The sequence below is a fragment of the Tuber melanosporum genome (assembly GCF_000151645.1).
Source record: "Tuber melanosporum whole genome shotgun sequence assembly, scaffold_35, strain Mel28".
Taxonomy (NCBI): Eukaryota; Fungi; Ascomycota; class Pezizomycetes; order Pezizales; family Tuberaceae; genus Tuber; species Tuber melanosporum.
Window position 1 is genome coordinate 303022 of NW_003299030.1, and position 15811 is coordinate 318832.

At 50.2% G+C, this 15811-nt stretch overlaps 2 protein-coding genes; one reads left to right on the top strand and one right to left on the bottom strand.

Moving 5' to 3' along the window:
* Positions 1 to 5195: 5195 nt before the first annotated feature.
* GSTUM_00007340001 (uncharacterized protein) lies at positions 5196 to 5554 on the bottom strand (the record flags this gene model as incomplete). XM_002839350.2 has 1 exon in its annotated part: positions 5196 to 5554. The coding sequence occupies one exon, from the start codon at positions 5552 to 5554 to the stop codon at positions 5378 to 5380; it is 177 nt and encodes a 58-aa protein (XP_002839396.1). The 3' UTR covers positions 5196 to 5377.
* Positions 5555 to 5676: 122 nt separating this feature from the next.
* GSTUM_00007341001 (uncharacterized protein) lies at positions 5677 to 7982 on the top strand. XM_002839351.2 has 2 exons: positions 5677 to 6128; positions 6247 to 7982. The coding sequence occupies exons 1-2, from the start codon at positions 5919 to 5921 to the stop codon at positions 7411 to 7413; spliced, it is 1377 nt and encodes a 458-aa protein (XP_002839397.1). The 5' UTR covers positions 5677 to 5918; the 3' UTR covers positions 7414 to 7982.
* Positions 7983 to 15811: the final 7829 nt, after the last annotated feature.

Sequence of the window (15811 nt, forward strand, 5' to 3'; positions counted from 1 at the left end):
ACAGCCAGATGCGGTAACTGACCAATGGTGTGGCAGTCAGGGATAGAGGTATGTGTAGAGCTAGAACAGAAGTAGACCATTATCCGTGTTTAGGTTTTTTTGTTTGTTTGGCGATGCTGAGAATAGCAAGTAGATATGGCCCTCTTCTTTTGCTTAATATAAAGTTACTCAAGCACAAAAAAAGAGAGAGAGAGGTTGAAAGCAAGAAATGTCCAACTAGTAAGGAGTTGAATTGCGCTCAGCAGCTATCATAGCACGCAATCGGGCATTCGTACTTGTACCACCGCTCCCCACTTACCCCTTGTGTCCGAGCTCGCTTCGGACTTGTGCTATGTGCGGTTAGTCCTAGTCGAATACAAGAGAAGGCAGAGCCACTACCGTGGGTGTTTGTCGAAGGGGATTAGGGGTTCTGGATGAGGATTGGGGGCGAACGAGTTGGTATCATACGGAGGTATTCTCTTGCCAGAGGGGTACCGATAGTGTGCTTGTACGAGTATTGTGGACTTGCCACCTGTATGGCATTTCGGCTCCTGCCAATGTTTGGATGTCGGAGCTAGGTCAGATTGAATCTGCTTATACTCGAGTACTCGTACTGCTAGCCTAATTCCCGTGTAGTGGTTGTGGGAGCCTAGTACAGAAGGGTGCTGTCGATTCCCAAGGGTCGTGGCGATGAAAAAGATAGCTTAGTTTTGGTCCTCAAGTATCTCATCTGTCGCTATGGGAGGAAGCACTCGAGTAAATGCCTGCCTAGGTGCGAGTAACGCATTTCACGGCATAGCGAGCCTCCATCATAGCGAGTCATCCAGCCAAATACAAGTACTAGCCGCTATTACAATTTTGACTGAAGTTCAACCAATTTTATTGCTTAAACCTGCATATGGCTCTCTGCTCGTATCACGGGTGCTCGCTATGCCGTGGGATACAAGTAGGTTGGAGGGAAAGTTTGAAACCCAGACCAACTGCATTGGCGACCACTCTACTCCAACATCACGAATCGGGGATTCTGAAATCTTCTTCGAGGTTCAAGTAATATATTGGAAGACAAATTTTTTTTACCGAGGCTGGATTTTTAACCCGTAGGTTCGGAGAAAAAAAATCCTCCCCCGATTTTCCCTCCTTACCCGAGTACAGTACAGCAAGTCGGAGCTGAGGTGAACCCGGATGCCATGATTTCCGTGCGAGCACGAAAACTTGGCAGTTTTTCATGTCATGGCTCGAGTAAGTGAGTAAGACTTGGACGGTCGGGATGGCGTTTGCGGCATTGAATTTCCACCAGACCCTTCCTTCTTCCCTTCTTCCCTCTCTTTCTAACTTATCCACGCGTATTCGAAATCGTACCCTGAATAAATAAGTCCAACAATGTGCAATACCCTGCCATAATCATAGAGGTATCATAATAGAGCAGTGCAAGCCTCGATGGACCGTACCTGAATGAGTTAACGAATGAGAAAGGGAAAAAAAAGAAAAAGGGGAAGAAAAAAACGGTTGATTCTCCTTCACAATCGACGACCAAGATAATTCCTCCATCCAACAAGCTTATGAAAAGGTCCAATCAAAGTGGGGAGGAGGAAGGGGATGTGGGTTCTTCCGTTTTCAAATTATTATTTTTTCACTTTTTCACTCTCCACTTTTCACTCTTTTTCTGGCCAAGACCGCCCACCCACCCACAGGCACACCACAGACCGGAGACCATTCGCCCTCGTGGGCGGGCGGAGGGGAAGAAGAAGGAAGACGAAGCAGAAGAGGCAGAAGCCTGCGTTGCGTCAAGATTTCCCCACATTGTTACGGTAATTTATTCCTGCAAGATTGACTCGGTGAGACATTTGCAGGGGGTTGTAACTTCCTTGTACTCGTACAGTACCGTATTGGTTATTTTTTTTATTTTTCCCCATTTTTTTTCGAGTGGGGGGCCGTTTTGTGGCGGAAGTCTTTTTTGTCTCGCTGTAGCGTATTTGTGGGAAGTTTGCAGAGTGATAACGGTACTTGTGCGAGTACAGTACAATGCGGCACTGGTACTCGAGCAGAAGGAGGGAAGGCAAAAAGGGGGAGAATGAGAAGAGGGAAAAGAAGAATAAATGAGGAATCTATCACGGTGAAGAATCGAGAATTCACCTCAGCGGAAATTTGATTGCACGCTCCAGTTGAGTAATCACCCAGCGCACAGCACAGACAGCTGATCTCCGGGCTAAAGCAACGCTCCCTGGAATACTACAAACCTCCGATCAAAAGCAATTACGCATACAGTACAGAATACGGGAGAAGAGGAAATTCCTACACGAAATATGGTGCTCTATCACCGTGCTCGAGTACGCCATTACCACTATCGGTTGGCCATGCAGATAACAAAACATTCCATTATCATACTCGATCGCAGCACACAGCTTGCCGGGTGCAAGCCCCCCTACCCACTGTGCCAATTCCCCCACCCTGCGAACCTAAGGCGGGAAAGTGAGGAGGATAACAATTATTGCATCTCACGGTTCCCACATCGCAGCATGTGCAGGTACTCGAGTACTCGGGCATGGTATGATACTATACAAGTACTAGCACTACGCTCGAGTATTCATCCAACTTTATATCTATCTTGCATTTGCATGCCAATATATGTATGTACGGTACGAGTACAGTACAGTACATATTATGTGGACTAAAAGTACCGACGTTTTGTCCATCAGCGCGCCGGTATCCCAGCTCCATTGAGCCTGGGCTGCAATCGACCCTCTTTCTTGAAGTTGGCTCGTTTCCCCCTGCAGCGAGACTGTTCACCAATCAAGCAGCACGCCCGTTCCCCACCCAACCAAGCCCAAGCCAACGTAGCGCGGCCCACGAGGCGGAAGGATGGACGAAAGAGCTTCTTCTTTCCCATTCTCTTGGAGGGCCCCATGGGCTTTGTGCGGCCTGGCGTGTGGCTGGCTTGTGAGGAGGGTGGTTACCGTAGTTGGATTACAGTATGACATAAAACAGGAAATACCGTGAGCAAAACAGGTCAAAATAAATGGGTAAAAGGGTAAAAAAAGGTGAGATTGGAATGTCTGGATGTGAGCTGTGTGTGCTGAATGAGGTTGTAATTGATTATGGGTGTGTGGGCGGAAACGAATGTGCTACGGTAACAGTGGTGCCCGTCCGTCCAAGAGAGCAGATACCGGTATTCCTTCCTTCTCTTTCTGTGAAAAAAAATTCCAATAAAAGGAAGAAAAAGGAAAGAAAGTAGTGGATTTTGAGTTTTTTCTTTTCTTTTCGCTTCTCCTCTTTTCTTTTTAATTATGGGTTCACTTTGCACTTCTTGGGCAGAGTTGCACACTTCTTGGCCACATTGTGGAGTTCTGCCCCCCACCATTAGAATAACGCCCACTCTATTCCAAGGTACTGTAACTATGGTAGACGAACTGATGATGAGTAGAGGGGCCTTGTGAACAATACTACCGTGCTTGCACAGTACGAGTAGATTTAATAGCTTGTTCGTGGACACTTTATCATACCACAAACCGGTTTTGCGACCCTTGGACCTCCCACAACCTACGAGAGTGGTGGATAATGCATGGCAAGTATGGTGGCCGTGCTACTGTATCATACTCACTCACCATATGGATGTCCCATCGGGGCTGATTCGTATCTCCTCTATTGCTATTGCATGGTACGGTTGTTACCCCACAGCAGTGCTTGGATCACGGATGTTTGTTTATGCTTCAGGTGCACATCGAACCCCGACCTAGCAGAACCAAATCGAGTGGACATACAAAGCTCCTACCCTATCTCTCGTAAAACCCGGATTCGCCTCAGTGGGTCTGCCTAATTGCCGAATGTTTGCTTAAAGTGTGGCGATTCGGGGGTCTTGGCTTGGCTGCACTTGGCCCGATCCTACTACTTTCTAGAAGATACCAACATACAGTAAAATCCGATCCTTTTTTACCAATTCCCTTCAGTTGAAGCCGGGTCGGCGAACAAGGGGTAATTATGTTTGATTGAACTTTAGTCGGCCACCGGTAACTCACATTCCAGTCGCTTTGGAAATCGCTCGGCTGATGCAAGCTGATGACATCGAGGACACCTTCGGCCCGATTGTACCAATGTACGAGTACTGTAGGATAATTGCCTTATCTCTCTGCGTGCAAGTGAACTGTCCCCGAGTGATCGGATCGGGTTGTGCCCATAGGAAGTGAATGTTTGCCCTGCTTTTACAGGTACGAATACTGTGTCTTGGAGAAGCAATAGAACTCGAGTATTATATACTGCAACACGGCCGCAGCCACTTTCGCCTCATTCTCACTAGAGTTTGGGAAAACTTTCTGTTTTACAGTACTAGTACTCGGCTTGTTGAAGCCGGGTCGGCGAGACAAGGATAAATAGGTCTCAGATTTTGGGGTAGTTTTTTGGTAGTCCGGTTTCCAAGATGGGTCGTTGCTGTTACTAACTTACTGCGATTGAGGAAGAACCTGGGTGGCCTATTCGGAGCGAATCCCTCAAGGGACTCCGGTAAAAAGTGGAAACTATTCCCAGTTCTGCCCAATACGTTTCCGCAACCTTGGTGGGGAGAGGGTTGGTTAGACTATTTGCAAAAGGCCAAACGGCATGATATTCGAGGCCGGGTAATGATGGTATGATCCATGCTTCGCTTACCGGTACCCTTGATTTGTGGGGTGCCGCTCTTGGAGAGAGCTTTTCACCACCTGTGCACCATTTTCTTTTTCTCTTCCCCTTATACCGTACAGGCAGTTTTGAGCATCCAGCATCTGTCAAACCGAGGATCCTTTTTTTTCTTTCTTTTTCTTTTTTTCCTCTTCTCTCTTTGATTCGCTCCCTCTATTATATTTTTCTTTTTCTTCTTTTTCTTCAATTCTACCCTATTCCAACCCTTTTCCCACTTTCCCGCAGTTAACTAACCCTCTAGCTCCTTTCCCCCCTCTCGAAACACATTTCGCTGCAAACTTGTCCAGTCAACCTTGCCTTCCCTTCCCTTGAACGACCCTCCCTTCCTTCGAGTCAATCCTATCCTTTGCCCGCTGATCAATCATAACTCACGGACTGGCACATCCAAACAATCAAGCCGGTCTGGCTTTGAACTTTTTTTTTTTTTTTTTTTCTTCCACGGCGACTAACTCACTCACTCACCTTCACCTAAACACTTTCATTCACACCTTTTTTTATTATTTCTGATCTCTCCTCTGATATTCGCTTGCACACTTCCTCTGCCTTGCGGTTTATTTGTTTTGTGTCGAGTAGGGACGTCGCTCGCTTCAACGGTTTTCGGTGAAAAAAAAAAGGAAGGAGAGGAGAGCGAAGGAAAGGGCAGGAAGAGACCAGTGGAAGGATATGATACCAGGCCTCTAACATTGGAAAACGAAAAAAAAGAAGCATCTCGATTGACTCGAGACCACCGTTACATCTGGTTGGAACAAGAAACGACTGACAACGGTTTATTAATCGATTGATACCCCTCTCTTCCCTTCTCTTCATCCTTCCCCTCCCCCTGAGGACGGAAGGCAGATACAGAAAATCCATACCTCGTAGGAGCCAAATTTTGAGAAAGTTGGGTCAATAATCCCAAGGGAGCCATCTTCGCCACCCCGAGTGGAAAGCTCGAAGAACACCGACGGATGAAGGTCTCCGAGCACCGCTACCTCCTCCCCCCGGTCCTTCTCAGCATCCACCTCCTACTCCTGCTGCCCCTCATCTTCGCCCCGAAAGTCCTGCGGCCCCCACTCGGCCATGGACACGAGCATGGCCCACCCCTCCCTCCAGAGAAACCTAGATGTGAGAGCTATACCGGTGGGCTATTCCCACAGTACGCAACACCGCTGGGGATTATCGGGTTTGTAGTGGTGTATGCATTGAAGCAGTTTGCGGGGAAGGTGCCGTTGCCGAAGGATCCACGGAGGAAGAAGCTTGCACAGGGAATTGAGTTGGGAGTGCTGTTCAGCATGGGGGTTGTGGAAGAGGTCCTGAGGTGGGGCTTGGTAAGGGTTTTGGTGGGGCTGGAAGGCGGTGCGGGAGGCTATAGAGGGCAGGCTGTCTGCTCTCTGTCAGACTGGATTGCTGGTGCAAACACTGGGGGTGGTGGGAGGACGTGTCCGTCGATTTGGGAAGGGGTGTACTTTATGGGGTGGATATGGAGCTTTGTGGAATGCATGGTAGGTGCACTCTTGTTCGTCCGATGGATTCTTCTCGAACAACCTGGCTGCCGAATTACTCCTATCCCAACCGCTACTAACTCTGGCTCTACATATAGCTAATGCTGATGCTTAATAGTTCTCCTGGCGGACTCTCCGCCCCCTACACCATAGCTCAACCTCATGCTCGAGCACAACTGCATCACCCACCCCAAAGCGTTTCCTATTCTCCCGTACTGTTGGTCGACCTTTGCTCGGGAAACGCATAAGATCCGACTCAACCTTGGGTCCCAGTGAAGATTCTTCGGAAAACCGTGGCCTTTTCGGCACCTTCTACCGCAAAAGACGCGGTATTCAGCCAACCCACCGAGATTATCATCATGACGGTGAAGAAGGAGCAGCGCAATTTGCCGACCCGGCCGCAACAACTGGGGCGGAAAGTGGAAGCTCACGAACAGCATACGACGAGCCGATTCTTGGTATTTCGGGCGGGAAGCAAGCGAATGTTGAGGAATTGATTCCAAGGTTGGAAGAGGTTCGAAGGGGTGATGCTGGCGATGAGGAAGAAGGAAGGGTGAGGGCTGGAAGAAATGAGGCGGATAGTGGAGACGGCTACGGCGATGATGAGGAATCCGATTCCGCCTTCAGCTCGAACAGATCCTCCATGGATAGCACCACATTTCGAGCACAAACCCCACTGCTTAGTTCCTCGCTCCCCTATGATCCAAATCAGCAACACCCCCATCACGAATCCCAAGCATTACTCCAATCCTCGCAAATCCCGGTATCCTACAACACAATGCCACACCTACCACCGTCCCCTCCCCACCACCAATCCTCGGACCACGAAGGCCTGTTCGGTTTCCACCCCCCATACCTAGCTGGTCCCTCCTCTTCTACTGCAACAATAACTCGCCCCCACCGCCCCAGCCCTTCTCGCCGGAGGCCCACTAATCCGGAAGCCCACCACTTTCCCTCTCGCCGCTCTACAAGGAAGGTATATGGTGTCAGCATAAACAGTCTACCACCCTACCTTCCAATCATGTGGCGTACGGCAGCACTGCTTAGACACTTGTCCAACGCCCTGATATACGCATGGGCTCCAGCGATAGTCTACCGGGGAAGATTCGAATGGTGGGGGCTGGTGATTCTGCTCCTTCTAGCTGGCAAGCGTGGGTGGTATACCGTTGAATGGTTCGGCGGTGGAGCTTCTAGAGTTGGATTGGCCAAATCGTCGATTATGGCCTTGGTATTGGCCGCAGTGGTTTATTTTCTTGGGTTGGGAGTTTGGGGGATAATTCACTGAGGAATCGTTATTTCAGCACTGGGGGGTTGGACGAAGGTTATGAGGATTTCTTAAGAATTTTGGCCGTCACACTAGTTTAGTTTTTAAGGGTTGTTTTTTTATATTCTATTCGTTGTCTATTTTATACCCCTTTGTATCATCTATTTTTATTTTTATTTCTCCTTTTATTCCCCCCTCGCACTGAGGGGTGACCACGCACACTCATTCTAACAAAAGTTTCGTTTCTATTCTCCATCCTTGCTTCTCTTCTCCTTTCTTGTCTTCTCGTTTTTCATTTTTTCACACGATACATCTCACAAATCTCCATTCACACCATGGTCAAAAAACGTAATGCCTGCACATGTAAAATTAGGGTTTTGTTATATCTTCTTCTGCTTCTTGCTCCTTTTTTCTCGCGGCAGGAATTGCTACGGTTGGGTTTGGACTGATTGGGGTTTATGGGCAATAGCTGAGGCCAGCCCAGTTGGGTTAGGTTGGGCTACTAGTGCGAGTTAAGGATTCGCTACCGGTAACTAAGTTCTAGTACCGGTATTCAGATTGGATATTATAATACCGGTATTCAGAGTTTACCGTATCGCATTCAGAAATTCGTGAGCTGCTTAAGTGCGGTGCCCACACTATACGAGTAGGGGGTTCCAATGTGTTTTGACGAGCCCCCGTGCTTTGGTAGCACAGAACTATCATGCCCCCACAACTCACAGCCACATTATCATTCCATCCACCAATCCAAGTCGACAAATCTCAACTCCCACCAAGCGAATTAGTAACAACACAACCCCTCCTTACAAAACGGGTTTACCCCCGAGCTACCATCCCACAGTAACACGGCCGCCATCCAAATATCGGCACCGTAGTGTAAAGTTACCGGTACAGTACTTGAGCACAACAGATAACCAGATGGACGGATAAATAATCCGCCCCTATGTCGCTACATTACAAACCGACCCGCATACTAGTGAGTCGAATTCCCAGGCAATTCCTTCCCTCTCCCTCCCCCCAAAGCGCGACTTTTTTTTTTTTCCTTCAACGAGATCTCGAATCGGCCCAGATGGACAGAAGGGCGCGCGCCCGGGCCCGGGAGCGGTTCGGGAGCGGATGGGGATTTGCGCTAGAGTACTGTACCCGTACAGTATCGAGCTGCATAGCATCGTATCGTTTCGCATCGAGCGAACCATGTATATATATATATGTATGTATGTTTCTTGTGGCAGTCTGGGTAATCATGGTGTTTTCAACTACGCTGCTGGTTGCCTGCGGTACCATACATAGTCAAGAGTGGGCTTCTGAAAGTGAGTTATTGAACGGAGAATGGTTGGGGGGATGGATGCCTGTGGGTTTGGGGTACGGTATCATATCATAGGCCGAGTCGGCTGACCGATTGAGCGGGGGGGATTAATAGGTATCATAATACCACATTGAAATATGGGTGTGGGTGTGGCAGGCGCGGGTTTTCCCGGTGGGGAGTTGGGAATGGAGGGGGCAGTGAGGATTTCTGATGGTGGAATGGATTCGATAGCTTGTACGAGTATCATGTTTGAATCGTTGTGGGGTGGATTTTGTGGTACTGCGCTGTACGGTACTGTACCTGCCCTGACCTCGACGCCTTCTGGAAGGAAGGAAGGAAGGACTGGGAGGTGTTCTGGTTGGCCTTTCGTGTTCTGGTGTTGTGGTTGATCTCCCTAGTGGCTATCCCTTGGCTCCATAGTAGAATCTCAGGGGAGCGGAGGCGGAGGCCCGGGTGGTTAGGTTAATCCCTTATGATAGCAATTTTTTCCACTATCGCAAATCTTGAAAAACAGCAAAACCCGTAACCAACCCCCCTCCCCCTTCCAAGCACGGTTCTTTTCGCCCGGGAATATTGTGAGCTTGCTTTCATTTCCCCTGCCCCCCCTACAGAAGTCCTCGTAGCCGCCGTCGCAGCAAGGGCGGACTCACCATTCTGGGGAATTGGCGGGATTGCAATTTTACGCGTCGATTATATATGCATACACGTACGGAGCCTCCCCCATATCAAAAATTATCACTGGATATAATAAGTTAGATGGGTGGGTGTGCGTGCGTGGTGGAGGAGTGTAGACGGACGGCTTGACCAGTTCCGCGGACGGGGCAGAGTGCACTGATCTGAAGGGTTGTGTTTGTTGATACGACAGTACCGAGCATGCTGTGGATACCGAGAAGGAGGGGAGTCCAGGATTCGGTGGCGTTGAATGCGTGGGGATGGGTTTCTACATAGCGTTTTTCTTCTTCTTGTGATTATACCGACGGTACTGCGGCGGGAACTTTGTTTTGTTCATACTGTGAGCGAGAAAACCCGGGAGACGTTCTGTCAACTGGGTTTGGGTGTGATGGCTTTGGGAAGTGCGGGGGATGATGGGGTTGGATTCGTTAGTATATGCCATTTATCTGGCGTACCCGGGATATATAGGGGGGTTCAAGTAAATTACCGACGGCGAGGAAGAGCGAGAGGAAGAGGGGGGGGGTAGATCAACGAGCTCAACTCCCCCGCAACAGCCGGATAAATGATACAAACCTGCAACAAGCGTTAGTGTAGTTGCGTTGACACTGCTCACGGGACAGCAGAGACATGGATTCGCCCGTCATGGGCTCTCACTCGTACACACGTTTGGAGAACTGGAGGGCATTGTGTCCTTTGTGAACTTGAAGAGTGGGAAGGAGGTTAAATTTCTTATAACCCTGGGAATCCGGTCGGGTGGTTGGAATGGACGGTTTATCTATAAGATTGTCGCTCGGACTTTTAGGCTGGGGGGACAATTCCTTGCATCATACGGTGTGATCCTTGTATTTTCTCTTTGGGTTAAGCTTTGCATTTCGCTAATAGGCTTGGTTTAGTGAAAAGTGCGATTAACCCTATCGAGCTCGAGCGCCGGGATAAAGCTGCTCGGTATGATATCGTACATCAAGGGAAGACACCGGTTAATATCAAGGTCTACTTCGATTGAGGGATCCACACAAGGCCGCCTTACAGAGCTTCGATTTGTTCCCACCCCGCCTCTTTGCCCGATATAGCGTTGACCATATATACCTCCCAGCCCCAAGTCACCCACCACTGTGTTGAGCTTTTGCTGCCCACGATGGATGGTGGTTTCTCGTATGATAGGATCCAGCGAGACTAACGGGGATCTACTGATGTGCCTACCAGCGGACAAGGTCATGTATCTTCCCAGTACCGCCGCCCCTCCGTGCATTCCCGAGACATTATCGGGAACTTCCTCCAGGATATCTACCTCCAGCCTACTGTCCACCGCGTCCGAGGCTGTGTCCTCATTAGCCCAGTAGGGAGATATCTCATGATACCACCTTCACCGGGGCCTACGGATACACTTACTGTCGCTCTAGCGGGGCGTTTTCCAACCTCTGCCCAGGTGTGCGGTAACCCGGTCACGGATGTTTGGGTGCCCGGGGACTTTTTTGATAATTTGGTTAGCCGATTTGGGGGCCTCACCCGATTTCCCTGCCATACGTTCGTTCGGGGTGTGGATACATATGAATGTACCTAGGGGGGCGTGATGCCTAGAGAATCTCTTGGATATCAGGGGGTCTCGTTGCCTATCCGCTGATGTTCTTTTTGTGGCCTTGAAAACCCTGGAAATCTCCCCCGGAATTTCGTGGTCCTCCGGTAACCTCCAATAGGATCTCTTCCTTTCCTTCCTTAAGGATCACCCTTGCTGCCTAATACAAGCCTTACTGGACCGGATCTCTACAGAAAAGTGGACTACTTTATCAGATCCATCTTCCCCACTACGATACCGCCATTCCAGCATCCAAAGTTCCTCGGTCGTCAAGACCCAGCCTCCCACATCCTCGACCCGGTGATCTCCAATGCCCGATGTCGTATCTTGCACCCTAGCGGAGGTGGCCGGGCTGGGCCTCGGGGGCTGTAGAGTTGTTCGGCACGTTAATACTTGCATTGAAAAGAGGCATTATCACTGAGGCATAGAGACATTTTCGAGCCTTTGCTGCCCAGGAACCCGCAGATGATAGACGACTGAGTCACAATGACCCCTACACAGTGTTCCTGCCGCGGGCGGAGGGTAAACCGGCCGAAACCGAACCCTTATCATACCGAAGAGGTTTGGCTGGTGACGTGAAGCGTGGCGGATTGTCTTCAGTTGGGACTTAGGGTTCATATGTGGCTAGGTTAGCGAAGACAAGCCTCTCACGAACAGCCAAAGAACACGGTTCAAGGAGTGCTCTCGGGGAAGACCTTCCAGGACATGAGAGAGGACTGCTGCGGCTGCTTTGGGAACCTTTGGGCGCCGCCGTCTGTAGGTAGGCATCACCGGTGTGATACTATCAGTTGTAAATATCGTATAATACCCGGCTAAAATGAACGCCAAGAATCATGACTGCGTTCACTAATTTTGACGAATGGGGAGTTCACGATAGCAGGTTATTTTACGGTGTAAATTTACTGGTTCATTATAGTTAAATATTGTTTTTGTAAAGGGGTTCATTGTAGCTAGGTGCAATTGTAGTGCCCGCTCTTTCCCTGATTGTCTAAACTTGCCGTCACTGATGGTCACTCGTCTACTGTATCATGTTCATGCATAGTCGTATCGTGGTAAGTGTGCGAGCAGTGGGTTTACATCCGTCACCGAGGTATCGTAATTGGCTGGCCGGGTCTTGGAAGAATTATCGCGCAGAAGTTCTGGTATTATTATTATAATCGAGCTATAAAGAACCAACCCCATAACTCCAAAGATTCCCCTCCGAAATCGTCTTGTCATAGGAAAAATAAAAAATGAGAATAAGAAAAGATTAGGTGCTGCTCTTCTCATCCCCCTTCTCCTTCTCCTCCTCCACCCCACCAAACAAGTCCATAACATCCCCACTGATCTCCTCCCACAACTTCCACATTAACCCCTTGACAAACTCTCCCGTCTCCCCAATCTTGTAATCGAGTACGAGGTCGATCTCCCTCCCGGCAATGAACCCCTTAACCCTCGCCGTGAGCGGAATCCCCTTCTCCATCAGGTCCCTCAACGACCCGTGCAGCTCCACGCGCTGAATGTCGAACACATGCTCCAACTTGGTCAGTATCGACTTTGCATGATCCGCCACGGGCGCCTTCTTCTCCTGCAAGAGCTTGATGGCGTCCTTCGCGACGCCGAGTTCACGTTCGTTGTTCTTGATGGTGGTGAGCGCGCTCCTCGCTTTCTCCAGCTCTCCGAATTCGGGGGTTTCCGGGAGTGTCGCGACGTGCGACTTTAGCGTCGATATCTGGGTTTCCTTCTCCAACCTGAACTTGTTCAGTGCTTCCTCTTTGCTCTTCAGAGCGACCTTCTCCGGGCTTGAATCCCCGTGCAGGTGCTCCGCGATCTCGGCTTCTGTCTTCTGGATAATCTCGTTGTGCTCTTTTTCCGTGGTTTCGAGGTGCTCCTCGGTGTCTTTTATGGTCTGCTCGCTGCCGGCCTTGATCTCTGCTAGGAGTTGCTTCTCCTCGGCTTTCTTGGAGATGGCGGACCGGTACCCTGACTGCTCGAGGGCTGATTGCGCTCTTGTTAGGATCGTTTGAGCGGAGAGGAGCTCCGATCTGGCGTCAGTCACGTGGGCTTTGTAGTGACCGACTTTGATGCTCTGTATAATGCGTTACTTTTGCTGTGGATGGTAGCAGGGAAGGGGAGGGGGGGCTTACAAGGCCTATGTGGAGGTAGAATGGGGCTTCCGATAGCTCCGTTTCCGCTGCTGCGAATGCCTTTTCGCGTCTGCCTACCTCGGCTATGGGAAAGTTAGCAAGTGTCCACCTTCGCATGTCATCGCCGAGGAGAAGGATAGTACCTTGTGCCTTCTGGACGTCCTCTTCGGCAGCTTTCAGGTCCACCAACAGTGCTCCGTAACCCATCGCAGTCTCCTTCTTTGTCTCCTGTATAGCGAATAGGTAGTTCACAATCTCCGCCTGCAACTCCCTCTTCGCCTTTCGAACTTTGATGAGAGTAGAAGCAATGGCTGCAGCTCTATTGATCCTCGCAGTCTCCAATTTCTGATGAGCGTTGTAGACAGCAGCTTCGAAGTCCTTCTCCGCTGAGTGGAAATCCTTTCGCAACTCCTCCCATCCCTCTTCAAAGCTGGAGACAGTGTCATGGAGTGCATTCTTGAGCTCCGCTTCTTTCTCCTCCCAAATCCTCTTAGCAGCGTCAAACGCCTCCTCCGCCTCCTTAAGCTGCGCTTCTATCGCCTGCTTAGCGCTCTCGAAGAACTCCTCGGCAGCCTCAACCCCGGCTTCGAAAACCTTCCTCAGAGCGGCAAAATACGCTTGTGCGTGGGTGCTGATGTAGTCGAGAATATGCTGCTCAAGCACCACGTCGACCAAGAAGTCCACGTCCTTCAAGCCCTTGAAATCCACCGTGCCGATGACCCGCGCGCACAGTTCCACCTCTAGCGCACCCTCCCATGCCACCCTCAGCGCGAACGTGATGTCCGGCTGCGGGAGGATGGTCAAGCTGGCGTGAATGCTAGCCTCTAGGTGGGATATCTTGACGCTTCCGTCAAGGAGTATGTGCTGCTTTGATAATCCCAGCTCGATCGTTGCGGAAGCTTTGCCCCCGTCGGTTCCGGTGACCACCAAAGGGCCCAGCGCCAAGTCTTCAAAAAGCGCATGGATTTCGGTGGTCTGGCCGATGGTGCACTCGAGGTTCGTCTCCTGTCCGAAGAGCTCGATGTCGCCTCTTATTGACGCGCCCGCTGGGTAATATGTTGTGCCGATGGTGGCCCCCGTGGAGATGTAGAGGAGGCCGTTCTTAATGGCGAAGAGGTCTTCCGGGGGGACGGGGATGGATTCGTTGGCAATTCGGGAGGCGAACCGAATCAGATCGGTTGCGCTCAGGCGGGTGAAACTGGCTTTTACCAGTTGCTCGGTGGGGTTCTCGCTGAGCGCTACGGCTACCTGTGTTTCTGCTTCTCCAATTGCGAGGCCTCCGGAGAAACCAATTTTGCTGTGGGTGGAGTGTTAGTGGAGTACTCAAATTCTGGGTGTGGGGGTTGCGAACCTTGGTGTCCCGGTGCTCGCCAGCACAGCGTAAATTATCCCTAGTTCGAAGGCAAGATCCGGTCCGATCTTGACATTCTCACTGATGCCGAGGGGGTTGACCCAATAGTTCGTCATTTGTCTGGTAATGTCAGCCCCCGTTGTCTGAAACTAGCCGTAAGTGCCGATAATAGATTATGCAGTACTTACCCAAACCCTTCCGCAGAATCTATATCCGCCTTCAACCCAAAAGTGAATACTAGAGGCTGCGCTTGTCCTGCAACCTTCACGTTCAAAGTCGCTGTGAAGATTAGCTGCGGGATTGTTGTAGCTACCAACTCCAGTGACAACGGCCCGGAGGTGACATTTGGCCCGAGTGATAGCTGGAGAGAACGTCAACAACAGCCTTTATATATGGGGGCAACGGAGAACTCAACGGTAACAGGAGCAGGGAACAGTATTCCAAAGCTAAATCCCCTATCGGAATACGCTGCCCGAAGAACCAATCCCTCTACTCTCCCGCCACAGATATGATCCAACTGATGCAGTCTGTCAAGCACAGCGCATAATTGCACCCCTATCTCACCATCGACATCAGTTCTCCTGCGCACTGAATGAACGAGGGAAAGAGTGAACAAACCTCGCCTAACAGGATAATTAAAAACATTAAACTCTTCCGCTCCCGCAGGACTATCCACATTAGAAGCGATAAACGCCACTTTTCTCAAACTCAAGTCCAAAAATGACCCCTTCACCTTCGGTGCTAGACGGTCCAATCTCAGGTCCGCATCCAATTCTCCATACACCACCCAACTCACCTGTCCACCTTCGAATAGCGTGTGCACTGAGACGGAAATGTCCATGCCATGAAAGTGCACAGTTCCTGTGATCGAAAACCCGCTCTCCCGAGATGAGGTCCCGGGGTTAGTTCTCCCGATGAATACATCGAGTTGCGCTTTGGTGATTGTGACATCGCCCAGCGCGATGTCCTTCAGGCTGCCCGTGATGGCAATGCCGTCGCGGTGGATCGCCACAACAGCTTTCACAGCGCGGTGCTCGTCGATCGTGACGTCGCCAGAGAGAGTGAGGCCTGATACGTCAATGCGAAAGAGGAGGTCCTTGAAGGTGGCTGTGTGGGAGAACTCTGCCAATCTACGGCCAGTTATTGAAGTGTAGAGGGTGTGCAGATCGTCGAGTGTGCAGGTGGGGACCGAAGCTTGGATGTAGAATGAGTCTAGAGATTGTCAGTGTCAGGTTGGGTGATGGGAATGTGGATGAGTGATACCTGGTGAGTAAACACCTTTCAGAGCGAGGGCAGCTCCGGCGAATTGTAATTGTGCCAAGAGTTGGAATTCAATATCTTCTTTTGACGGCTTTTTCGGGAACTCGGCTAGTAGTTGGATATCGGAGAGC

What these genes read in the sequence shown, in the direction of transcription:
- GSTUM_00007341001 (XM_002839351.2), top strand. Translation starts at nt 5,919, where the DNA reads ATGGGGGTTGTGGAAGAGGTCCTGAGGTGGGGCTTGGTAAGGGTTTTG. An exon ending in GGAGCTTTGTGGAATGCATG is followed by an intron (nt 6,129 to 6,246) that starts GTAGGTGCACTC and finishes GATGCTTAATAG; the next exon opens with TTCTCCTGGCGGACTCTCCG.